Source organism: Rhinopithecus roxellana, chromosome 8 (genome assembly GCF_007565055.1).
Source record: "Rhinopithecus roxellana isolate Shanxi Qingling chromosome 8, ASM756505v1, whole genome shotgun sequence".
NCBI lineage: Eukaryota > Metazoa > Chordata > Mammalia > Primates > Cercopithecidae > Rhinopithecus > Rhinopithecus roxellana.
Window position 1 is genome coordinate 42,555,447 of NC_044556.1, and position 25,294 is coordinate 42,580,740.

The following is a 25,294-nucleotide window of genomic DNA, read 5'->3' on the forward strand; positions in this document are numbered from 1 at the left end:
TGTACATGCTGGTAGGAGTATAAACTGGTACAACCACTTTGGATAAAAATTTGGTACTATCATATAAAGTGGAATACTGGCATTCCAAAATCCTATCAATTTTATTCCTAGGCAAATATACCCAAGAGACATTTTTGCACGGGGCACCAGAAAGCAATGCTGATTTCCAACACTGTTGGAAATAGCAAAAGACTGGAAATTGCACAAAGATTTGGCAGCTGGAGAATGGATAAATTATGGTACATAATGGATTTTTATGTAGCAGTGAAAATGAACAAAATGTAAATTCAGTCAACAAAGATGAATCTTAATAACATGTTTGTAAAGAAAAATGTACCAGGCCCAGGCCTCTAGATGAAAGTTTGGAAACACACACAAAACTAAAAAAGTAAAAATACATTGCTTAGTAATATATATAAATGCGAAAAGAAATTAAAGCAATATAATAGTTGTGTAAACACAAATTCAGGATGGGGGTTACTTCTGATGGAGAGGCAGTGGCAGAAGATGGGGACCACTTAAAAGCTGATGAAAGTTAATTGATAATATTTTAGTTCTTGGTTAGCATGTCAAGTTAAAGAAGGTGTTCATTATATTATTTAAAAAATGAAGTCGTTTAATTTAATTTAAACGGTCCATTCAAGGTCTACTGGTTATAACGTATTATTGGCTAATTCTGTAGTCTATTTTTAAAAAGAGGATTGTACCTACGTATTTTCTCAGGCCTTCCGGCCCAACCACGTTATGAATGACTAAGAAAGAGTTCAATCAAGGCCATGGGCAAAAATGCAGCATCCTAAACCCATGTACCTACTCCCCACCGTACCCAAAACAGCAGCATTAACACAACGTAAAAAACCAAGGAAGACTTAGCAGCAAAAACCCTGATTTCCTAGAGCGCAAACAAAAGAGGGTAGAATCACGTGGTTCTTCCTCCCACGCCCGGCGCGCCAATGATGTCACCAATCTGCGACCACACCATTGATTCCCGACTGAAGGTAGAGAGGGCTACGTGGTGGGGGAGGGCGGGGGGAGGGTATCGGCCGCACTGGCAGCCTCCGGGTGTTCTGCCCTGTCCCAAGGAAGTACAAGACCCGGTAAGAGGCTCTGTCCTTCTCGGCCACACCTTCCTGGGCTGGAACGCCCGGCGCGTGCGGCCTCTCCAGTCTCTGGCGTTGATGTTAGAGGAAGCGCGGGGGCGCCCCGGCGGGGCACTGAGAGTGGCCTCAGGGCTGGGTGGGGACGCGGCGGGTAGGGGCACTGTGACCGGTCTCGGCAACCTTCCAGCAGGCGGACGCCCAGGGCCGGTGTACTTTTGTGCGTGTGTGTGCGCCCGTGTGTTCGCCTATGTGTGCGCGGGTGTGGGCGGCAGAGGCTGCGCACGGATGCTCCGGCGCTCGTGCCAGCCGGAGCCCAACAGCTGGGTACCAAAGGCCCTTGTTTCCCTCTCGCCGACTCCCCCGCCTCGGAGAGTGACTGGAGAGCGAGGCTCCTGGGACTCGCCCTGGTAGGCGCTTTGCTGCGCCTTCTTCCACAAACTGCATTAGGACCGGCCCTTTATCCCAGAGATAACATCGCCGCCCTGGCGTGCCTTCCACAGGGAAGGCGTAGGAGGCCACTGTGGAGAGCCCACTGCGGGGTCACGGCCGCCGCGCTCAGCCTGTTTGGCGCAGGAGGCCTAGTTGCGTCACCTCCCCTTCCTTCTCTGTTTAGCTTGATTTGGGGGCCCCACTAGAGGGTAATGCGGCCCCAGGTGTTTCGTGTTGGTGTCAGAGTTTGGGAAACTTGCCTTCCAAAAAGGGATACCTGTCATTGGATTTTGAATGTTGTGTGGAGGAGCCCAAGCATGCAGTTAGCAGAGGGAGCAGAGTCTAGGCTGCTATGGGAGGAGACTTACAAACAGGCCTACATAGTGTCTTGTTGCTAGCGAGGGAAGCAGGATTGCTAGAGCGGGTCATTGGGAGCAGAGAAGGCAAGGGCATCAAACTGTCAGCAGTTGTGATGCCAACTTCTTTCTCTACCAGAGAAGCCTTGTTTCCCATCTTTTTAAAGATCTTGAAATATTTTGTTCGTTATTTACAAACGGTTAGTGCTTGCTATATGGGAAGCAGGGAAGTAGAGTGGAAAGCGGACATGAACTTTGGAGTCAGGTCTGCCACTTAGCAGCTGTTTGACATTGAATGAGTTATTTAACCTCTCCATTCCTACTTGGGCTTATCTACAAAATGAGGATAATTATATCTACCTTGCCCTGGGTGTCAGAATTCGAAGTGTCTAGCTATTATTAGTAAGGGCCCAGTACTCAGGCGCTTGGACTTGCTCCCTTGCTGAAGGTTTCCTGTTGGTACAGCTGCTTGAGAAGCAGGAGAACTTTTTGCTATTTTAGATGTTTGCTATATTGCCAGATATGATACGTAGACTTGGGGGTGGTGGTGGGGGGGAAAATCTCAAAATCTATAATCTCTCTGCTGTAAAATCTCTCTGCATTAAATTCTAGAACTGCAAAGGGGTGAAAAATCTCACTTTAGGCTGGGAGCAGTGGCTCATGCCTGTAATCCCAGCACTTTGGGAGGCTGAGGCAGGCGAATCACGTGAGGTCAGGAGTTCAAGACCAGCCTAGCCAACATGGTGAAACCCCGTCTCTACTAAAAATACAAAAATTAACCCGGCATGGTGGTGCACATCTGTGATCCCAGTACTTGGGAGACTGAGGCAGGAGAATCGCTCGAACCCGGGAGGTGGAGGTTGCAGTGAGCCGAGATCCCGCCATTGCACTCCAGCCTGGATAATGAGAGCGAAACTCTGTCATAAAATAAAAACAAAACTCACTGTATTAATTATAGCTTCTCATTTTTTTTTTTTTTTTTTTTTTTTTTTTGAGACGGAGTCTCGCTCTGCCACCCAGGCTGGAGTGCAGTGGCCGGATCTCAGCTCACTGCAAGCTCCGCCTCCCGGGTTCCCGCCATTCTCCTGCCTCAGCCTCCCGAGTAGCTGGGACTACAGGCGCCCGCCAGGTCGCCCGGCTAGTTTTTTGTATTTTTAGTAGAGACGGGGTTTCACCATGTTAGCCAGGATGGTCTCGATCTCCTGACCTCGTGATCCGCCCGTCTCGGCCTCCCAAAGTGCTGGGATTACAGGCTTGAGCCACCGCGCCCGGCAGCTTCTCATTTTATTTTATTTTATTTCTCATTTTATCCCAAGTAGTTGGCATCACAGATGTGCACCACCATGCCTGGCTAATTTTTTTTTCTTTTTTTGAGAAGGAGTCTCACTCCATCCCGCAGGCTGGAGTGCAGTGGCGTGATCTCAGCTCACCCCAAAGTCTACCTCCCGGGTTCAAGTGATTCTCCCTCCTCAGCCTCCCGAGTAGCTGGGATTACAGGAGCATGCCACCACGCCTGGCTAATTTTTGTATTTTTAGTAGAGACGGTGTTTCACCATGTTGGCTGGGCTGGTCTCGAACTCCTGACCTCAAGTGATCTGCCCATCTCGGCCTCCCAGAGTGCTGGGATTACAGGCATGAGCCACCGCACCTGGCCTTTCGCTTCTCTTTATATAGCACTTGCTGTGCACCTGACACTGTGTCAAGCACTTTACATATGCTAACTTATTTCATCCCTCCAGCAACATAAGTGCACTAAATATTATCCCCATTTTACAGATGCAGAAGTGAATCTTGGCTAAGGTCCTGACACTAGTTAACGGCAGAGCTGGAACTGGAAGCCAGCTGTGTGGTTTGAGTCTTGCTCTTTCTAAGTGACTAGTATCCCAGCAATGTAAACCTGGTGTGGTGGGGGAAAGGAGGCCCAGAGTTTAGTGGGCCAGCACTGGCTGCAAGAGTAACATCTCAAATTGTCCAATGATACATTACCTTTTATTTTACATTTTTTACTCAGCATTGTCCAGATATGAACCAAGGTTTGGCCTTTTCACCCAGAGAAAAAGGAAAGGCTCATGGGCACACAGTGCTAGGATCATGGGCACGAAGTAGGTATTTGGAAAATGCTTGTGGAAAAAAGAAATCCTGAGGCATTGTTATTTCTGCCAGAAGGAGGCCCAGTGCTTATTACACAAAGGCTCCTTAAGCCAGCTAATTTTATACTATAACACACTGTAATATGAGCTTTTTTCTGATTCTTGGATTTAAAGATTTGAAGCTCTGTTTCAGACCAAGATTGGTAGTATTATCTGTGACCAACTGATTAGAGTTCTCAGACATGTGAACAACGGAATCTGAGCTTTTGGGCTTCTGTAGTAATCTCTTGAGATAGAGCAATTTGTTTTGCTATAACATCTGTTAGACTTGGACCTTAATGGGTACAACTGCTTGAGTTTTCTGGAGAGCACTGGATGGTTGTTTCACATCAGGGATAAAGAGTTCAAAATGTTATATTTGTCTCAAAATTAAGTATTTGGGAAAGACCTGTGATTGATGTGCATTCATTGTAGGAATAGTACACTAGTTTCAAACAGATGATATTCCTGGTATTTTTGATGAGCTAGTCTGTGTCTTAAAGATATTTAAAGATGACTTATGGTTGCATAGTGAACTATTAGGAACATGCAAAATTTATATAACCCATCCATATAGACTGCGACTTACACACACACTTCTCACTTTCTCCATCCAAGGAGGTCTAGTTGCTGCTTCTATACCCTCTGGTTACCTTGAAGCTACCTATTTCACCATATTTATCAGACTTAATAGGTGAGACCCTCTGACATCAGCCTCCCTTTCCTTCTGTACCACCCCTTGCCACATGCACACAGAATGAAGCTCTTCTCCAAAAGGACTGTATATTAATCTACTTGCAAGTGGCACAAACCCAGTGTAAATTAACTTAAGCAAAAACAGTTTTTTCCCTCCCTTTGATTATTTAACTAGAAAGTCCAAAGGCAATCTTTAGGCATGGCTGGATCCTGGGTTTAAAATGATGTCATGAGGGCTTTCTTGGTCCTTCCTTTTTCCGTTCCGTTTTGTTTATTGACCTCATCCTCTTTTGCTGCTTTCTTTTCTTTTCTTTTCTTTTCTTTCTTTCTTTCTTTTTTTTTTTTTTTTTTTGAGATGGAGTCTTGCTTGTCTTGCTCTGTCGCCCAGGCTGGAGTGCAGTGGCACGATCTTGGCTCACGGCAATCTCCACCTCCCAGGTTCAAGTGATTCTCCTGCCTCAGCCTCTTGGGTAGCTAGGATTACAGGCACCCATCACTACCCCCAGCTAATTTTTGTATTTTTAGTAGAAACACCGTTTCACTATGTTGGCCAGGCTGGTCTTGAACTTCTGACCTCAGTGCTGGGATTACAGGCATGAGCCACCACGCCCGGCCTTCTTGCTGCTTTCTCTATGCATACTGAAAAAGTTCCCAGTCAGCAGCCCCAAGCCTATGACCTGATGGCTGTCTTTTAGCATTGCAAGCTAACCATTGCTGACAAGGAAACAGGGAGACCACAATTGGAGAGGTCTGCATCATAGACTCACTCCTGGGATGAGAAAGTAAACTGCCCCTCCATAACCTTATGGGATGGGAAGTTCAGAGGTCCTAGGCAGGCAGAAACAGCACATGACTACTGCAGGGGTGTGTGTATGCACACATGTGTGCTTACATGTGTGCTCTTATCTCACTTCTTTGGGGTCCTTCTAGAACCTTCCAACTGGAATGAATCCAGTGGGTTGTGTTTGTCCATCAAACTTAGACTCCCACTGTGGTATCCATTATGTGCTCTCCGTCCTTTCTGTACCTTTGCATCTGCTGTTTGGGTTGCCCTTCCCCATTGCTTCATCTAGGTGATCCTTATAGATTCAGGTCATGCTTCTCCCAGAAGCCTTCATTGACATCTTCCTTAATGAGCGAGGCATCCCTTCTCTCTGCTCCCATAAACACCTGAGCACAACCCCCTTTTAGATTTTATTTCTGTTTGATAATTGTCTGTTTATTGGTCATTTCTCCACTAGACTGAGAGCCCCTTGAGGACAGAGTGCCCTTTGCTTTGTATTCCTTATCTCCTACTCTTAGCTAGCATTATTTGTCTTCATAGCACTCATAACTGACATTGTATATTTATTTCTTTATTGCCTGTCTCTCCTCATTGACTGTCTCTCATTAGCTCCATGAGAACAATGTGGAAAGGAATTTTCTTTGTTATCAAAGCAAAACAAAACTACCTTGAGGCCTAGGACAGTGCCTCATACTGGCATATAGTATATGTTCAGTAAATGTTTATTAAATGAATGAATGGAAATCTTCCCACAGGAAGAAAATGCTGGCATTATGTTGATGAACATTCCAGTCTGCATGATAGACACACTTCTCACTGTAAAGATCTGAAACTTGAGTACCATGGCATCCCAGGAAGGCAGCACACCTCTACCCATATGTGTTTGAACCTGCAGAGGTCAGGCCCAAGGAGTCTCCAGCTGGAAATTCTACCCTGTGTGATGTTTCACTCCTCTCAAACCTTTCTGAACTTTGATGGGTTGTATATTAAGGCTTTCTCCATATTTTCAGGCCCTTTCCTTGGAGTATTTATTTTTAAAAATTTATTTAAGAACTTACAAGGTGACAGGCACTGTTCTTAGTCCCTTATAAATAGCAACTCACTCTTGGACTGGAGTTTGGGGACCAAGAGTTATCAACTTTAAAACTTTTTTCTTTTTAAATACCAAAACACTCAAGAACAGAAATAAGACTACTCTGCATCTAGTCCATCTCGCCCTCCATTAGAGCTATCTAACAGCCTGATATAGGTCTTGTGCCTGCCCTTTCCTCGAGTTTTTACAGCCATAGCTAGTAATTATACTGCATCTCATCACCTTTGTTTGGTCTTCACTCAAATGCAGCCATGCTCTGCCACAGGATATGTAGCAGAGCCAGGTGGGGAACCAGTGGCTCAGAGCCCACTCTGCTCTTCAGGACATGGGCTGCTCAAGTGTCTGTCTTCAGCCCTCTCCCAGGGAGGGCCTAAACCCACATCCTCAGGCCCCTGCAGAGCACATCCATCTTTCTGGTTACATGTTATGCCTTATCTGCGGGAACCCTAGCCACGCCACACCCACCCCTCAACACATGAAGAAAGGGAAAAAATACCTCTTTCTTTCTTTTGACAACAACAAAAAGTACTTTTCATACAAATAGACACTTGAAATGACAGGGTTATTATTTAACCCTGCTCTTACTCCAAATATCCAAGCGGCAGTTTCAGTCTAGCTGCAGTACTCTGTTGTAGTGCTTAGTCCTGATTTGCTTCCTAAAAAGTGAATACCAGTTTCCACTGCCGTCAGCAATGCCTGAGTATTTACTGTGCCTCTCCCTCACCTTACCCTCCTCTCCAGAACTGAATATTTTACTAAAAAAGGAAAATCTTAGCTAAATTTGAAATAGCATCTCATTTAATTTGCATTTTTATTATAATTGCGTTTGAGCCCTCTTTACCCATACTTAGCCTTTTTTATTTTTACTTTTTAAATTTTTGGTGGATGTTTTGTCTATTCACTTACTGCGTTTAAGTGATTTTTAAAATATGCAAATATTCTAAAAAACATGAGTTTGCCCTCATAAAAAGCAAACAATTTTGTTTGCAGTGAATTTTTTTTTAGTTTATTGTTTGTCATCTAATTTTGGCTTTATCATTAAAAATACAAATCTAATTTTCATTCTTTTGTAGACAGATTTTATCCTTTTTGATTTCTTTTGCTTGTGAGCATAAAACGGTTTTTTTCTTATTCTGTGTTCTAGTTTTTTTTTTTATGGCTTGCATTTTTACATATGACTTTTAAAAAGCTAGCATTCAGTTTTATTTCAGATTTTAACAAGATATTTGATGAAAATAGTATAATATTTTAAATAAAATCAGTTTTAATTAAAGGTCTATGTTTTGTTTTAAAGATGTTTATATTACTGTACTTATAGTTTTTCTTTTTAAATAATTTATTAGAATAGTAAAAAGCTTGCTTGACAAAACTAAGATTCACATATATAGATAATCATAATTTTAGTATTCTTAGTGTTTCCATAAATTGCCGCATGAAAAGATATTTATGTATGGCTGTCTGGTTTAAAGAGGCACTCATGCCTGACAACAGCTTTTCAGCATGTAGCCAAGATGAGGAATTTAGCCTCTTCCAGTTCCCCTTCCTCACTATTTCCCTAAGAATTTTTTCATGGGGGTATATCTATGTGTACCTCTGTGCACAGATTTTATGTGTGCCTTTCAATGTATTTTAACAAAAATATATACCATTTAACTATCCAAATCAAGAAGTAAAACATTTTTCATTACCTCAGAAAGCTCCCCTATGGCCCTTTCTAGTCACCACTACCCACAAAGGCCAACACTATTGATGTCTGATATCTATCACTATAGATTAGATTAGTTTTGCTTGTTCTAAAATTTCACGTCAGTATGTGCTTTTGTGTGTGGCTTCTTTCAGTGAGGATCAACCGTGTTGCATGTGTCAGTATCCATTGTGTGAATATGCATCAAGTTATTTATTCATTTAGTTGATTGACATTTGGGTTGTTCCGATTTGGGGCTATTAAGAATAAAGCTCTATGAACGGTTTTTTTCGGTTTTTTTGTTTGTTTGTTTGTTTTTGAGGAGGAGTCTCACTCTGTCACCCAGGCTGGAGTACAGTGGTGCAGTCTCAGCTCACTGCAAGCTGCGCCTCCCGGGTTCACGCCATTCTCCTGCCTCAGCCTCTGCAGTAGCTGGGACTACCGGTGCCCGCCACCACGCCCGGCTAACTTTTTGTATTTTTAGTAGAGATGGCGTTTCACTGTGATAGCCAGGATGGTCTCGATCTCCTGACCTCATGATCTGCCCGCCTCGTCCTCCCAAAGTCCTGGGATTACAGGCGTGAGCCACCGTGGCTGGCCTCTATGAACAGTTTTTTTCCTGTCTTTTATTGTGGTAAAATATACAACATAAAATTTACCATCTTAAACCATATATATATATATATATATATATATATATATATATATTTTTTTTTTTTTTTTTTTTTGAGACAGAGTCTCGCTCTGTTACCCAGGCTGGAGCACAGTGGCACGATCTTGGCTCACTGCAACCTCCACCTCCCAGATTCAATTATCTGCCTTAGCCTCCCAAGTAGCTGGGATTACAGGCACCCACCACCATGCCTGGCTAATGTTTGTATTTTTAGTAGAGATGGGGTTTCACCACCTTGACCAGGCTGGTCTTGAACTCCTGACCTCGTGATCCACCCGCCTCGGCCTCCCAAAGTGCTGGGATTACAGGCATGAGCCACTGCGCCCAGCCCTTAAACCATTTTTAAGTGTACAGTTCAGTAGTGTTAGGTATAGTCACATTGTAGGTATAGTCACATTGTTGTACAACAAATCTCCAGAACTTTCTCATCTTGCAGATCTAAAACTATATGCATTAACAGCTCCTCTTTCCCTCCATCCTCCAGTTCCTGGTTCTATGAACATTCTTGTACAAATCATTTTGTGGCCATTTTTCTTGGGTAAGTACCCAGGAATATAAATGCTGGGTTTAGCCTTAGAAGAAACTGCCTTACAGTTTTCTCAAATGGTTGTACCATTTTATGTTCCCACGGTATACAAAAATGCTAGTTTGCTCCATATCCTCACCAACATTAGGTATTGTGAGTCTTTTTTATTTTAGCCATTCTGTAGCCGTGAAGTGGCATCCCATTGTGGTTTTATCACATATTCTAGTCAGTTATTTACATGACTGTTCCCATTACTAGACTGTGAGCTTCATAAGGGCAAGATTCATGCAGTAAGTAGTTGGTTTTGTTGTTGTTGTTGTTGTTGTTGTTGTTCTTATTAACCTTCCTCTTCTTATTTTGAGGGTGATACATGCTTTATTATTAAAAAGAACTTGAAAATTATAGAAAGCTATTAAAAAGTCAATAAAATCACAGGTTAGCCCACCTCTCAGACATCATCAGGAGTATTTTGGTCTTTCAGGCAGTGTTGTGTTGGTTCGTACAGATAGAGCAGTTCCCATGATGGTTGATTCAGCAACCCAGCAGTGTTCCAGCCTGCTGCCTTGCCATCCTCTGGACATCACTTATTCCCAGCGAGGAGCCCTTTCTCTCAGACAGCCCCAGACAGATTGTTTTTGTGGTTTGCTGGTCACAAATGTTTCACATGTATCACTGGCAAAAGAAGTGGAACCCTCAATACTGGATTAGATTAGATTAATTAACATCCTTCCTCTGGGGCTGGGGAGGGAACCTGGCCTTCTTAGGAAAGTGGACAGAATCACGGTACTCTCAGAAAGGGAGGCATGGTTCTAGCATAGGCCACTAGCACTATCTGCCTCTTTTTTTTTTTTTTTTTTTGAGATGGAATTTCACTCTGTCGCCCAGGCTGGAGTGCAGTGGCACGAACTTGGCTCACTGCAACCTCTGCCTCCCGGGTTCAAGCGATCCTCCTGCCTCTGCCCCCCTAGTAGCTGGGATTACAGGTACCCACCACCATGCCCGGCTAATGTTTGTATTTTTAGTAGAAATGGGGTTTCACCATGTTGGCCAGGCTGGTCTCAAAACTCCAGACCTCAGGTGATCCACCTGCCTCAGCCTCCCAAAGTGCTGAGATTACAAGCATAAGCCACCACGCCCAGCCTGTTTCTTGGTGTTTTTATTTAATTTTTTTACACTTAGTCTTTCAATACATTTGCGATTTGTTTTGGCTTATTAATATAAGGCTAGACCCTAGACTCTTTTTTTTTCAAATAGCCATCCAGTTAGCCCACTTCTCACTGCTCTTTTTGGTTCCTCCTCATGCATTGGATGTCTGTACACACTAGGCTCTGTTTGGAGGGAGGTGGTTCTTTTCTGTTAGTCTGAAGCTCTACCCTTGCTTTATACCAGTGCTGCCTTGGTTTAATTAGCATAGCTGTCTTCTTTTTAAAAAAAACTGTTTTGTTTGTTCTTGCACTTGAACCTTACTTATTTATTCCCATCCAATGACCTATCAATTGCATCTGAACTTTAGAGTAATCATTTTGTCAGGTATCCACTCCTTCCTGCTCCAACCTCATAGTATTTGCAGTAAATCGTTATTTAATTTGGTACTAATTAGCATTCATAAAGTATTCTGCCATCACATTTGAGACTGGTATGTCCTTCTATTTAAGACATATTCCTCAGCAGAGTTTGTAATTTTCCACGTGTAAGCGTTTCACATTTCTTAGGGTTATTCCTAGATATTTCTTTTTTTTAATGTTTTATTTGCTATTGAGAATATGGTAATTTTCCCTGCATATAAAGAAGCTATTGTGTTTTATATATTTCTCTTATATTCAACCATATTCTTTGACTGTTATTGGTTCTAAGAGTTTTTCAGTTGATCCTCTTGGATCAACTAGGGTTATGATGATATCATCTGCAAATAATCTGTTTTTCTTTTTAATAGTTTATCTCTTATTTTTGTTTTGTAATGTAGAATATGTAAGAATTTCCATATGTATAAAATATATTAAATATATATAGTAAACATGTGTTAAATACCATATTTCTTTTATTTTAAGACCATTGAGCATAAGGACATGCTATTGATTTAATAACAGATTTGGGGGGCACTGTATTAAATGTATACTTATACTATAATTCATATTCCAATATCAGAAATGTTAGGATGTAAAAAGCAGTGCATCTTAGAATTAAGGAAAATAGCAATGGAAATGGTAGCCCGCCTATTTGTTTCTCATTTGAGTGGTAGTGTCTAACTGTTCCATTCTACATATGTTATTGGCTGTTGATTTATGATAGATGGCCTTTATTATATTAAGTATCCTCTCACATCTTCCTGTTTGGAAGAGGTTTCATGTTGGTTTAATCAGCTTAGGAGGGAAAGGTGATCATTAGCGTCAATCACTTTCATGCAGAATCCCACCTCTGCCCACAATGCCTGCCTTCTTTGAACTTTGTTACAGTAAGAATCTAGACTCTGGCATCAAAGATTGATATGCTAAGCAGAAGTTTTACTGCCCAGCAGAGAACCAGTTCAGTGCAAAAGTTAGGCTCTGAGATGTAAGCTTTGGGGGTGGCAATGAGGGATGAGGTAGGTTTTTAAAACTCACAGTCTCTGTCCCATATTAGGGAATCAAAGTCTCCAAATGCTACTTATTGGCCAGTGTTATCTGGACTAGGCACTGTCTAAGCAACAAGCAGGACAGGATGCTTGCAGGGGCTTTTGGTAAGTTATCTCTCACTGTGTCTATGAGTCAGGATAATAGTGCCCCAGTCATTGTTTTGGTAGACCTCCAGTCCATTGGCTAGGCAGCCGTGTTGGGATTCATCACTTTGTAGTTTTTAACTTTTTACTGTACTCCATATTGGGAACTTTAGCCTTCCTCTGAGATACCCATTATCCACTAGAACTCCAGACAGAAGTGCTGGAGAGGGCAGTAGGCCAGGTCAGGAAAACATAAGCCAGAGTTGAAGTACAACAGTGGAAAGAACAAAGTCTTTAGAGCCGTGCCTCTTAACCTTCGATTTGGGTACACAGATCTATCTGGGAGTCTGAAAGCTATGGACTGTCTCTTGAGGGAAATGCGCATGTTGAGTTTTTCAGTAAATATTTTTGAGCACGCTGAAAGCAAAACACTAGTATAACCCTAGCTTCTTGGAACTTGTAGTAAGAGAGACGGATATTTACCAAAAAAACCACATGAAGAAATGTAAAATTACAAATGTAAATATGTTCCAAAAGAGAGGAGGGGGTTTTGAAAGCATGTAATGTGAGGGGGTAGGGGTTAGAGCTCAAGCTCGTCCTCCAGAAGTGTGGACTATGCAGAGATCTGAAGGGCAAATCACAGTATAGTGAAAAGGATGGGAAATAATCCAGAGAGAGGGGCAAGTATGTGGCAGGAGGGAGCATGGCAATCTAGAGGGAGGGAAAGAAGGCTCAGGGAGGCTGGGGGACAGAGAGATGGGGCATAGTCCAACAGAAGGGAGAAAGGTGGCAGGGCTAGGCCATGTAAGGCCTTGGAGCCGTTGTGTAAAGATATTTGCCTTTATCTTAAGAGCATTGGGAAGCCATCAAAGTATTTTTTTGTTAATAATGTAAATATTTGATTTGCATAAAAGATTCCTGCAGCATATACGTATCACTGAAATATAATAATGAAATGAATGTGCGTGAACCTAACACCTTCCCCTGAACGAGAACCTTATCTGTATTGCTGAAGCCTCCCTTGTCCCCTCTTGGAACCCCTCTCCCTGTGTTCCCCCTCCCCCTTTAATTGCTAGTTTAGAATTTTCTTGAATTCAGATTTTGATCAGATTTTGGTTTTCAGAGATCACACAGCTGTGTCGAGAAGACTGGATAGAAAAGAGGCCAAAGTACATGCGGGGAAACCGGTTAGGAGGTTGTAATCACAAAACACAATCTTACTAAAAGTTTGTCTGCATTTTATTTTATTGCCTTGGAAATTTATTTATTTCACAGATGATTTATTTTCATCATTTAAAAAATATAAATTAATGGTATCTTCCTAGAAAAAAAAATGAAATCAGACAAAACTAAAAGCTCTAATTCTGTTGGACAATAATGAGAAGGGTGTACTGTTTGGTTTAACTAAAAAATGTGGCCAGGCATGGTGGCTCACGCCTGTAATTCCAGCACTCTGGGAGGCCAAGGCAGGCAAATCGCTTGAGCCCAGGAGTTCGAGACCAGCCTGGGCAACATAGTACGGCCCTATTTCTACGAAAAAAAATTTTTTTAATTAGCCAGGCATGGTGGTATGTACCTGTAGTCCCAGCCACTCAGGAAGCTGAGGCAGGAGGATTGTTTGAGCCCAGGAGTTTGAGATTGCAGTGAGACATGACTGCATCACTGCACTCTGGCCTGGGTGACAGAGACCTTGTCTGATTGAAAAAAAAAAAAGGACATCATGGCTGTGTATAAGTACATCTATGACATCTAGTCTGTTTTGGCCTTTTCCCTTTGATGTACCCAAATGCAGAAATTCCTGTCTGGCCTAGCAAAGCCTCTGGCAGCCCTGCCTGGACTTGGAGCTCCCTGGTTTGTACTGCCCAGCAAAGATGCTGTAGTAGTTTCCCATGGCTGTCTGCTGTAAAAAATAACCACAAACTAGGTGTTCTAAAACAACAGAAATTTATTATCTGACAGTGCTGGAGGCCAAAAATCTGAAATCACTATCACTGGGCCATGTTGGCAGGGCTGTGCTCCCTCCAGAGGCTGTAGGGGAGAATCCATTCCTTGCCTCTCCCAGCCTCTGGTGGGTGCTGACATTGATTGTCTTGCGGCCACGTTGCTCTAGTCTTCAAGGCCAGCATCTTCAAATCATTCTCTACTCTGTCTTCACATGGCCCTCTCCTCTGTGTGTGTAGATGGAAATTTTTTTGAACTTGCCAACACTAAAAGAAACGCTTTTAAAGACAAGTGGTCACTTGGAAATGGCTCTCTGTCAAATTCCAAGAAAACCAGTTCACTGAAAGTTCTACAAAAGCCCCTCCATCCTACCCCTTTGCCTCCTCAGTTTTCTCCTCAATCTTCTGCTCTGCAGCAGCAGGGAGACAGCAGAGCACATTCCCTCTAAATTCTATTAAGAAGACAGAATAAAAACTGGTCAATTAAGACTAGGGAGATTTAAGAAAAAAGTAAATGCAACATATTGGTTGTTTCGTAAATTGGTTATTCAAGGAATTGACCATTTGGCAAATTGACTTTCCGCAAATTGGCTGTTGGTGAAATCAGCCTATTTCCCTGAGAAACACTGCAGAACTCAGGGCAGTGGCTGCCTTGAGCCTGCCCAGGACAGGACTGTGATTGTCCCCTCCTGTTTTCTACAAGCCATGGAGATGGGGGCATTGCTCTTGCATGAGGCTGGGACTGAGAGCAGCCCCCACAGGCTGGATCTGAATCCTAGGGAAGAAGAAGATGGGAGATCTCCCACTTTCGGTCCCCACTCAGTAGAACCCAAATGTAGGCCAGTAGCTGAACGCCTGTGTTGGCCAGAGCCCGGCCAGAAGTCAGTCAGGTGCTGCATCCAAGACCAATCTAGCATCGGAGAGGCGGCTTAAGGGTGTCAGGATATAATGTATAAAACCACAAGTTGTATAGGGTCACCCTGTGGGGTAATTATCAGACTGAATGTACATTTATTGGTTATACATACTTGCAAAAGATTGTACACAGGCCTGTTAGTCATTATTATTAGTATTATTTTACATATGTAATATTATTACAAATGTTATATCTTTATTATATAATACTTAAGCCTGGCACATATAGTTGATAAATACGACTTTTTTTCTTTGTTACTAGATAACTTACTGGATTGGATAAAGGCACTTAATAGCTCTTAGATACCTCTTTTTCTTCTGGGAGTACCTGAAGTATTTCTTTCTTTTCTTTTTCTTTTTTTTTTGAGATGGAGTTTTGCTCTTGTTGCCCAGGCTGGAATGCAATGGCACGATCTTGGCTCACCGCAACTTCCGCCTCCCAGGTTCAAGTGATTCTCCTGCCTCAGCCTCCCTAGTAGTTGAGATTACAGGCATGTGCCACCACGCCTGGCTAATTTTGTACTTTTAGTAGAGATGGAGTTTCTGCATGTTGGTCAGGCTGGTCTCGAACTCCTGACTTCAGTTGATCTGCCCGCCTCAGCCTCCCAAAGCACTGGGATTACAGGCATGAGCCACTGCACCCGGCCACACTTCTTGCTTTCTTGTAACTTCAAAAGCCAGTTGTAGCCGGGAGCAGTGGTTCACGCCTGTAATCCTAGCATTTTGAGAGGCTGAGGCAGGCGGATTTCCTGAGGTCAGGAGTTCACAACCAGCCTGGCCAACATGGCAAGACCCCACTTCTACTAAAAACACAAAAATTAGCTAGGCATGATGGCGCATGCCTGTAGTCCCAGCTACTTGGGAGGCTGAGGCAGGAGAATCAGTTAAAGCTGGGAGGTGGAGGTTGTGGTGAGCTGAGATCACGCCACTGCACTCCAACCTGGGCAACAGAGCAAGACTCTGTCTCAAAAAAAAAAAAAGAAATTTAATGTTGATTGTTAGGAGCTGTTTTAGTGAAATAAAAAACTCAATGATAAAGAATTGAGGAGAAACAACAGTAACAAAAAAGGAGGGCAATAAATTTGTGCCTAGCAACTCTGAATTGCTTGCTATGCGTTTCCTAAAAGTTATTCTAAAATGATGCCCTGGTACTTAAAAATAACTGAGTAATTTATTACTTTCTTTGATAATATGTTGCAGATTGTTTAGGATACATTCACATGCAGTATATTTCTGTCCCAGTATCACTGTATGAGCAAATACTGAAGGAGTTTGCAGACATCTGCTTTACAGTAGACAGGGAGATAGACGTTCCAATTGGATATAGCCCATATGTGTAGTAAAGTCTGGTTATAGGAAATTATAGACTAAAAAAGACTGTTGTAAATATGTATCCCTGCACGCAGTAAGGTTAAACAGAAGATCCACAACAAACCAAATTAACAATTACTGGCCGGGCGCGGTGGCTCAAGCCTGTAATCCCAGCACTTTGGGAGGCCGAGATGGGCGGATCACGAGGTCGGGAGATCGAGACCATCCTGGCTAACACGGTGAAACCCTGTCTCTACTAAAAAAATACAAAAAACTAGCCGGGCGAGGTGGCGGGCGCCTGTAGTCCTAGCTACTCGGGAGGCTGAGGCAGGAGAATGGTGCAAACCCGGGAGGCGGAGCTTGCAGTGAGCTGAGATCCGGCCACTGCACTCCAGCCCGGGCAACAGAGTGAGACTCTGTCTCAAAAAAAAAAAAAAAAAAAAAAAAAAAATTACTAAGCCAGACTAACAGTTACTTATAGTTAAAAAGCAAAAATGGCAGGGATTGGAAAACAAAACCAACTCAGGAACCCTGATAATAGCATGTCCTTTCCTGTAAGTGGGGAAGTCTCACCCCCTGAATGCAGTTATGGAGCTAGAGCTTGGCACAGCTATGTGGAAGCCAGACTTCTGAGAATACTGAGTTTCTGAGTGCTTCATTTTTAGAGAGTAACTCTTAATCATTTAGGTGGTTTTTAATAAGTAACCCTAGGTGGTATAGACACATCTGGGGTCATTTCACAGGCCCCTGGGGAGGTGAGCCTTTCTTTATAGGAAGAGCTCCTCCCTTGGGAGAGGACTGACCACCCATGTGTTGGCGGTGCCTTTACAAACGCTGAAAGGGTAGGCACGGATGAATGATGAATTAACAATGGGTGATTTTTATTGTGTTTGCTGGTCTGTATTTTCTGAAATAAACCTATTACTTTTGTTTACTTTTTAAAGACCTTCATCCAACTTGTCAGGTTTCTACAATAGAACAGTTTAAAAAAAAAAAAGACATCACCACCTCTCAACCTTGGGGGAGTTAAAACAATTACTGAGGAGGAGGAGAAAAAACGTTTATGAATAAGACTGCAGTTACTTGAGCTGCTAAGATTAAATGACAATAGGAGTTGTTCTTTCAAGGCATAAACTGACCTTCTGTTAAGGAAAGGTCACTGCTTCACCACTGAGTCCTATGTTAGATTAAAAGGGATGGGGGGAGCAGCGGTCCAGTTTCCCTCACACAGTAGTTGTGATTAAAGCTTTTCTGGATCATTTCTGAAGAAGGGTTAAAGGCTTTCCGATTGTCTTGCCTGAAGACAAAGCAGAGGTAAGATATAACTCCTGTTACTTAAACGAAGGGAAAAAAACATGGGAAGTGGACTGGAATTGCAACAGCAAGAGTTTGTTGTGGTTCTTGTTTGTTTTTAGCTTTTAAATTTGTGAAATACAGCATATATATACAGAAACGTGAATAAAACATAAATGTATAATTAAATTATTGGAAAGCAAACATATGTAGCTGCTACCCAAGTCAAGAGCTAGAACATCACCAGTACCCAAAATATTTCTTCCCAGTCAAAACTCCCACCTTTCTACCTCGAAGTAATTAACCACAATTTTGTCTTTTTTTTTTTTTTGGAGACAGATGTCTTGCTCTGTCCCCAGGCTGGAGTGCAGTGGCACGATCTTGGCTCACTGCAACCTCCGACTCCCTGGTTCAAGCGATTCTCCCACCTCAGCCTCTGCAGTAGCTGGGATTACAGGCGCCTGCCACCATGCCCAGCTAATTTTTTGTATTTTTAGTAGAGACGGGGTTTCACCATGTTGGCCAGGATGGTCTTGATCTCCTGACCTCGTGATCGGCCCACCTCGGCCTCCCAAAGTAGCTGGGATTACAGGTGTGAGCCACCATGCCTGGTCTCATTTTGTCTTTTATGCAGAGCATACTATAGTTCGGTTTTGCCTGGCTTGGGACTTTCTGTAAGTGGGACCATATAGTATACATATGGCTTTTCCCACTCAGTATCATATTTAGATAATTAGCTACCTTGTTGCATGCATAGATCTTTCATTTTTGTTGCTGTATCGTATTCCATCATAGGCATATGCCACTATTGATCCATTTTACTTTTGATGGACATTTGGGTTGTTTCCAGTTTGGGGGCTATTACAGACATTATAAATAATGCAACTATGAACTTCTTGGGGTGTGTATAGTCAGACCTTTCTAGATAATGGTAAACTGGTTTCCTGTAGTGACTAGGAGCTGCTCTGCATCCTTGCTGCCACTGGTCTGATCAGTTGGCTAATGCTGTCTGTTGGTGAATGGACAGTAGCTTTCTGTAGCTATACTGTGCATTTCTCTGATGTGATGGGGTTGAGGACCTTTTCATATGTTTGATATTTTGTTACCTCCTGTGAAGTTGTCTTTGGATTGTTTTGCCCTTGTTATACCTACTGAGTGGTCTGTTATTCTTTCAATTAACCAGCCCTCTGAAGGCGAAATAGGGATATAAAATATGCTGCCTGCCCCCGAGGAGATGACTTGACAATTCTAGAGGCAGATATATGAACAAGAAATGATAATTGTGATTACTGAGGCATCCATCTTCCCCACCAGACTAGCTAAAGGATGGCACTCTTATTTGTGTCATATCCTGGGTGCTTAACACAGTATCTGCCACATAATTAGGTGCTTAGTAAAGTTTTGTTAAATGATCGAATGGGGCGTTTTTAGCGGAATGTACAAGTGCCCTTTTAGGGATAGGTGCCCAGTAACTCGAGAAGCATGGAGTAAGAAACCACAAACAGCACCTGCTCCCCCTCCCCTCCCTCTACCTGCTGTGGGTAAGGCCTCCCTTGTAGATTTGAAAGGTTGCTTCACTGGAAGCAGTTGAGGAGGCATGCTAGGCCAACGAATAGAATGTGCAAAGGCCCAGAAGGAAGACAGAGCCCAGCCTGCAAGGGAATGTTAATTTGGCGTGACTAACACCATAAAAGGGCATCAGCTGGAAATACTGGTATAAAGGGATTGCCTTGTAATCTCAGAAGCAGGGGGGTAAAGTTAAGATTAAACACAGGGGGCTGGGCGCGGTGGCTCAAGCCTTTAATCCCAGCAGTTTGGGAGGCCGAGACGGGCGGATCACGAGGTCAGGAGATCGAGACCATCCTGGCTAACACGGTGAAACCCCCGTCTCTATTAAAAAATACAAAAAAAATAGCGGGGGCATGGCAGCGGGCGCCTGTGGTCCCAGCTACTCAGGAGGCTGAGGCAGGAGAATGGCGTGAACCTGGGAAGCGGAGCTTGCAGTGAGCGGTGATTGCGCCACTGCACTCCAGCCTGGGCGACGGAGCGAAACTCCGAATTAAAAAAAAAAAAAGAAAGAAGAATCCTGACCATGAAGCAAATCTGACTTTTGTCCCTCCAGATAACAAAAGTTATCTTTTTGAAAGTAATGGTGTAATTTGAATGAATGTAGAGAAGCCCCGAAGACTGAGCTTTCCGCCTTCAGACCTGAATTTAGCAGCAGCGTGGCCTTAGTCAAGCCTCGGTTTCTACACCTGCAAAGTGAGAATAATGCCTACCTTGGAGGGCTGTTGTGAAGATTAAGGGAGATGTAAAGTACTTAACCATTGCCTGGTGGGATAATTTTTATGACCTAGATCCTAAATTGTTCACTGCTGCTGTTGCTACTCCTGGTACTTTTTACTGGCTGGCATCTGCTTAAGTTTGTAACATAGTAGGAGCATTAACAAGGTCCCACGGTGGGGACCTTCGTCGTTTGAAGAGATCTGCGCTCCCGCCCCCCACTCCTACCCCGCCACATTGGCGACGCGGCCACCACCGCACTGGCGCAGAGGGAGGGAGGACAGGGCCTCATGCTGTTTCTGGCCTGAAGTTTTGCGTGCCTTTTTCTGTTGCTCTGCCTAAGGCCTGTGCGGGGAATTAGGAGCTCAGTACTGGAATGGCGGTTTTCCTAAAGAAGAGTACCAGCCGGGCGGGGGGCTGACGCCTGTAATCCCAACACTTTGGGAGGCAGAGGTGGGCGGATCACTTGAAGCCAGGAGTTCGAGACCACCCTGGCCAATGTGGTGAAACCCTGTTCCTACTGGGAAAAAAAAAAAAAAAAAATCCGGGAGTGATGGCGCGCGCCTGTAATCCCAGCTACTCAGGAGGCTGAGGCAGGAGACTCGCTTGAATCCGGGAGGCAGAGGTTGCAGTGAGCTGATACTGCGCCACTGCACTCCAGCCTGGGCAACAAGAGCGAGACTTCGTCTCAAAAAAAAAAAAAAAAAAAAAAAAGTTCCTGCCGTAGTTCTCATGCAAGGGAGGGGTTCGACTTGCAACCGACCTGAAACCAAGCACTGGCGCAAGATTTGCTCAAGCCCCTCCTCTTGGCCAAACTTTCCGGAGGGGAAGGCTTTCCGAGGAAACGAAAGCGAAATTGAACCGGAGCCATCTTGGGCCCGGCTCGCAGACCCGCAGTTTCCCGTGCCGACGCCTCGGGCCACTTGCAGTGCGGAGCAGCAGGGGTGTGGGGGCCTCGAGGGGCTGGCGCGGCCCAGCGGTCGCGCCAGGGTCGTGCCGCCGGCGGGTCGGGTCGGGCAATGCCTCGCGGGCGCCATGAACCCGCGGCAGGTAAGCCGGGCCGGCCAGGCAGGCCCTGGACCTTCGCCGCCGTCTGGGCTTGTCTTACAACCTCACGGGCTTTGTGTTGGAGTGCGTAGCGTGTGCTGTCTTGTGTGTGTGTGTGTGTGTGTGTGTGTGTGTGTGTGTGTGTGTGTGTGTCGTCTTGCCAAGCAGCATTGCTGGTTTAGGAATTCGTGCGTCTTGTGAGTGTTAGAGCGTGTGTGGGGTGTGTGTGTGTGTGTGTGTGTGTCTGTGTGTGGGTGTGTGTGTGGTCTTGCCAAGCAGCATTGCTGATTTAGGATTTTGTGAATTTGTGTCCTGCTTATTAATTCTGCAGAATGGAGCAGTGAGTGAAGAGGGCTTGAGGGAAAATGCGCCCCCATCTGAGTAGGAAGGCCTGAGCCCATGTCAAGGCAGACACCCCGTCTCCCTTTCTTCTAGGGCCCCTTGGGAACCCTCTACCCCCGCTTTAGCCCCATTTGAACAACTTTCGGACTCTGAGCAGCGCACACTATCCTCAGCGTACCCTATCCACCTCCCGAAGGCCGTCTGGGAGTTAAAAATGGCCCTTCTTAAGCTGTAGGAGAAAGCTTGTTAACCGCTTTGTAAATTATAGTTAAAAACTGGAAAAACACAAATGTCCTTCAGCAGGTTAACAGATAAACTGTTGAGCAGTGAGAACGAACCACTGTTACAGATAACAACACGGGTGACTCACAAGTGCGTTATGCTAAGCACGAGAGGCCAGACTCAAAAGACTGCATACTCTATGAGTCCATTTATATGACATTCTGGAAAAAAAACACAGTTATAGGGATGGAAAGTGGATCCGTGGGTGCCAGGGACTGGGTATCAAGAAAGAAGTTGATTGTTGAGTGGCATGAAAAAACTTTTTAGCGAAACAGAAATGTTTTGTATCTTGATTGTGGTGGCGATTGTCAAAACTCATAGATTTATACACTTAAAAGGATAAATTTTACTGTGTCTAAATTATATACCTCAATTTCGTTAAGATATACATACATACCACTCCTTTGAAAGGATTAGGGACGCCTGCCTTGAAGGAAAAGCATTTCTGCACAGGTATCAGTGTATGACACTGTGGAACCTGTGTGGTAAAGGCAAAGGGGTGTAGTGCTTATCTCTTGATCTGGTAGTGAGACCAGATCAAAGTGAAATTTGGAGAGAGATGAATGTTAAACGGCTTGTTATGTAATTTGCATAGAGGCGATGCTGAGAGATTTAGAAATGATCACTTTGGGTTGCTTGCTCACTTTCTTGCTCTCCTATTCAGTAGCTTTCCAAATGGCTGTTCTCAGTGGTGGCTTGGTTTTTAGGGGATTTAAGGGGGCAAAAAGAAAAATTAATCTCCCCCTCTCCCTCTAACCCTACTGCCCTAAGATATCCTATAGCAAATTTGTATATCCTTTCTTTTCTCTGTGTTCATTCCTGTGTGCACACACATACACATTCATGGATTTTCTCTTTTCGTTTAGGGAAAAAAATTATGTACATATTCTACAACTTTTTGTTGTTTTATTTAACATATGGTTCCTAAATTATCCCCAGGTGAATACAAATAGATGTGACACATTTTGAAAAAATAACTGACCGGGTGCGGTAGCTCATGCCTGTAATGCCAGCACTTTGGGAGGCCAAGGAGGGCGGATCATGAGATCAGGAGATCGAGACCATCCTGGCTAGCATAGTGAAACCTAGTCTCTACTAAAAATACAAAAATTAGCTGGGTGTGGTGGCACGTGCCTGTAATCCCAGCTAAGGCAGGAGAATCACTTGAACCCGTGAGGTGGAGATTGCAGTGAGCTGAGATCATACTGTACTCCAGCCTGATTGCAGTGAGCCAAGATCACACCACTGCACTCCAGCCTGGCAACACAGCGAGACTCCGTCTCAAAAAAAAAAAATAAAATAAAAATAACTGTGTAAGTACTATTCCATAGAATGAATGTATCATAATTTAATTCTTCTACAGACAGACATTAAAATATTTTCCAGATTTGAGTCAAGAGTAGCAGTTTAAAAAACATTTAGCTTTTAACTGACTTTAGCCACTTTGAAACACAGTTTTTTTTGCCAAGGTCATTCAAAGAGCTAATAGGAGAACACCTAAGTCCCATAATTCAGCTCTGGGAGCCAGCACTCACTCTGTACACACATTTGCCTCTGTTCCTAGCAATATGGTGGGCGCGAGGGTGCAGCAGGAGGAACAAGGAAGAAGATATGATTGCTTGCATAGCGCATAGCGGCATCTTGTTCATGCAGTCATTAATTCAACAAATGTTTGTTGAGAATCAGTGCCAAGTGCTAGGGAGGCAGAGATGATTGAAGCATAGTCCTTGATCCCCAGGAGCTCACCGTGGAATCAACTGAAGCCCTTCATCAATACTGTGTTGGGAATGTTGAGAATAGAGAGTTGAGTATAACTTGTAGGACACCTAATGTTAATTACCTTTCAGGCACTGCAATCTGTGTGTGCCATAAAAAAAAAAAAAAAAAAAAAAAAAAAAAAAAATCCAGTAACTCTGATACAAGGTAAAGTAAATGGTTTAACAGGTACTGAGTGGGAGAAGCTCAAGGAGAGGAAACCCCAAGGGCTGAAGAAAGTGGGAATCAAGGAGTTTCTTGAAGCAAGTGGCATTTAAGGAGCTCTATAAGGAAAGGGTCAGAGTTGTGATAGGTGGCAGTGGAGGGAGATGTGCCACCTGGATTGGCATGTAGAGGGATAGGAAGATTAGAGGCCGTTGCAGTGGCCCAATAAGAGGTAATGAGGGGCTGGAACTGAAAGAAGACATGTAAGAGACAGTACAGAGGTGGCAGACAAGGCGGGACTTGGCAACTACCTCATTAGATCCAGGAGATGAGGCCAGGAGGCGGGCAGCAAAGATGACTCAGGTTTCTAGCCTTAGTAGGCTAGGAGGAGAGTGATGCCATTAGCAATAAGAACTACAGGAGAAGGAGCTGAGTTTGAGGGGATCTATTAATTTGGTTCAGAATATGTGCTGCTTGAATTATGGCAGGATATTTAAGTGGACAGGTTGTCGACATAGTTGGAAATTCGGATCTTAAGCTCCCACACAAGGTAGTGGCTGGACATAGTAGATTTGAGTGTTTTTGATTCAGAGGGCTAGTTTAGGTTCGGGCAGTGATTAAAGCAACCTAGGAAATAAATTATAAAGGAAGAAGAGGTCCTTAAAACCTTGGAGACTGATTATATAAAGGGTGGATCTGTTAATACAGTAGCTATTAAAAAATTATAAGGGGTAGGAAAAAGGGACAAAGAAGAAAAAAAAGGTGAAAGACCTTTGGTGCTGTGTCACCAAACCCTGGGAGGAGAATTTTTTAAAAGAAGAGCGCTCAATCCACAGTGAACTAACGCATGTTTGTTAAACAGAATTGACCACCACACAGCGAAGACCCAACTGAAATTGAAGAGAAGGAATTTTTATGGGACCTGTTAGCATAAGTCAGGGTCCTTCTCCAGTACCATTGGGAAGCTTTGGAGAAGAAAAAGGAGACAGTGGGCCTTGGGTGGAGAAGGGAACTGACATGAGATCCAGGTGGGGTAAGGAGGTATGTGAAGTCAGAGTGGGGAAGAATCAGGGTGACTGAATGGCGGCTTCACCAGGGTCAGGCGAGGAGCAGGTTTCACCAGAGTAAGGAGCGGAAGTTGTAGAAACACAGGGAAGTCACCATCAGAAAAGAGCAGGAGTCAAGAAACTGTGGCCCACAGGTACAAACTACCTGTTTTTATAAATAAAACTTCATGGTAAATGAATTGTAAATAAAGGTTTGGATATCGTGTGAGGCTGTTTTTGCGCTACAGTGGCAGAGCTATCTGGCCCTTTATAGAAAAAGTTTGTCAGCCGCTGTAAAAGAGTTGCAGGATTTGAGGTCTTGGTGTGATGGCCTAGGTTACAGTCATAGTGAGATTGAAGGAGTAGCTAGACAAGCCAATTGTGTGGCAGAAAGGTAGAGATGGAGATCACTGGGTTAAGGATCCCTGTAGCCAGGGCACCGTGAGAGTGATTGACAAGAATGCTAAAATCCCCTAAATGTGTCAGGATGTGGAAGAGTAGAAGGCTAGAGTTATGCAAGAAAGGGTCCCAGCTCTACCTGTGCAGGCTTCAGGAGAGTCTGAGGAGGGGGTGGTGAGTGTGAGCAAATGTTGCCAGAATCCCTTCTCCCAGTCTGCAAGCCTCAGGGAAAGGAAGCAAGGTATTTACTGACACCCCCAGGCTTATAAGTACTTCTTGGCTCCATCACCCTCCAATGAACAGCCCTGGGAAGACAGTACTGGTTTGCAGGTGGGTGGGTGGGGAAAGGGG

At 43.8% G+C, this 25,294-nt stretch overlaps 1 protein-coding gene across 3 annotated transcripts in view; it reads left to right on the forward strand.

The window, feature by feature from the left end:
• The first annotated feature begins 954 nt into the window (after positions 1 to 954).
• The window catches only part of ADAR (adenosine deaminase RNA specific), a 49,191-nt gene continuing 24,851 nt past the window's right edge, over positions 955 to 25,294 (forward strand). For 2 of the 3 annotated variants that reach the window (XM_010364684.2, XM_010364685.2), the window contains exon 1: positions 20,709 to 20,957. In XM_010364684.2, the coding sequence (XP_010362986.1) occupies positions 20,943 to 20,957 (15 nt within the window). In that variant the 5' untranslated portion in view covers positions 20,709 to 20,942. Of the gene's footprint in view, positions 999 to 20,708; positions 20,958 to 25,294 lie in introns of those variants that run through there. The other variant, XM_030936753.1, reaches the window with a different exon arrangement.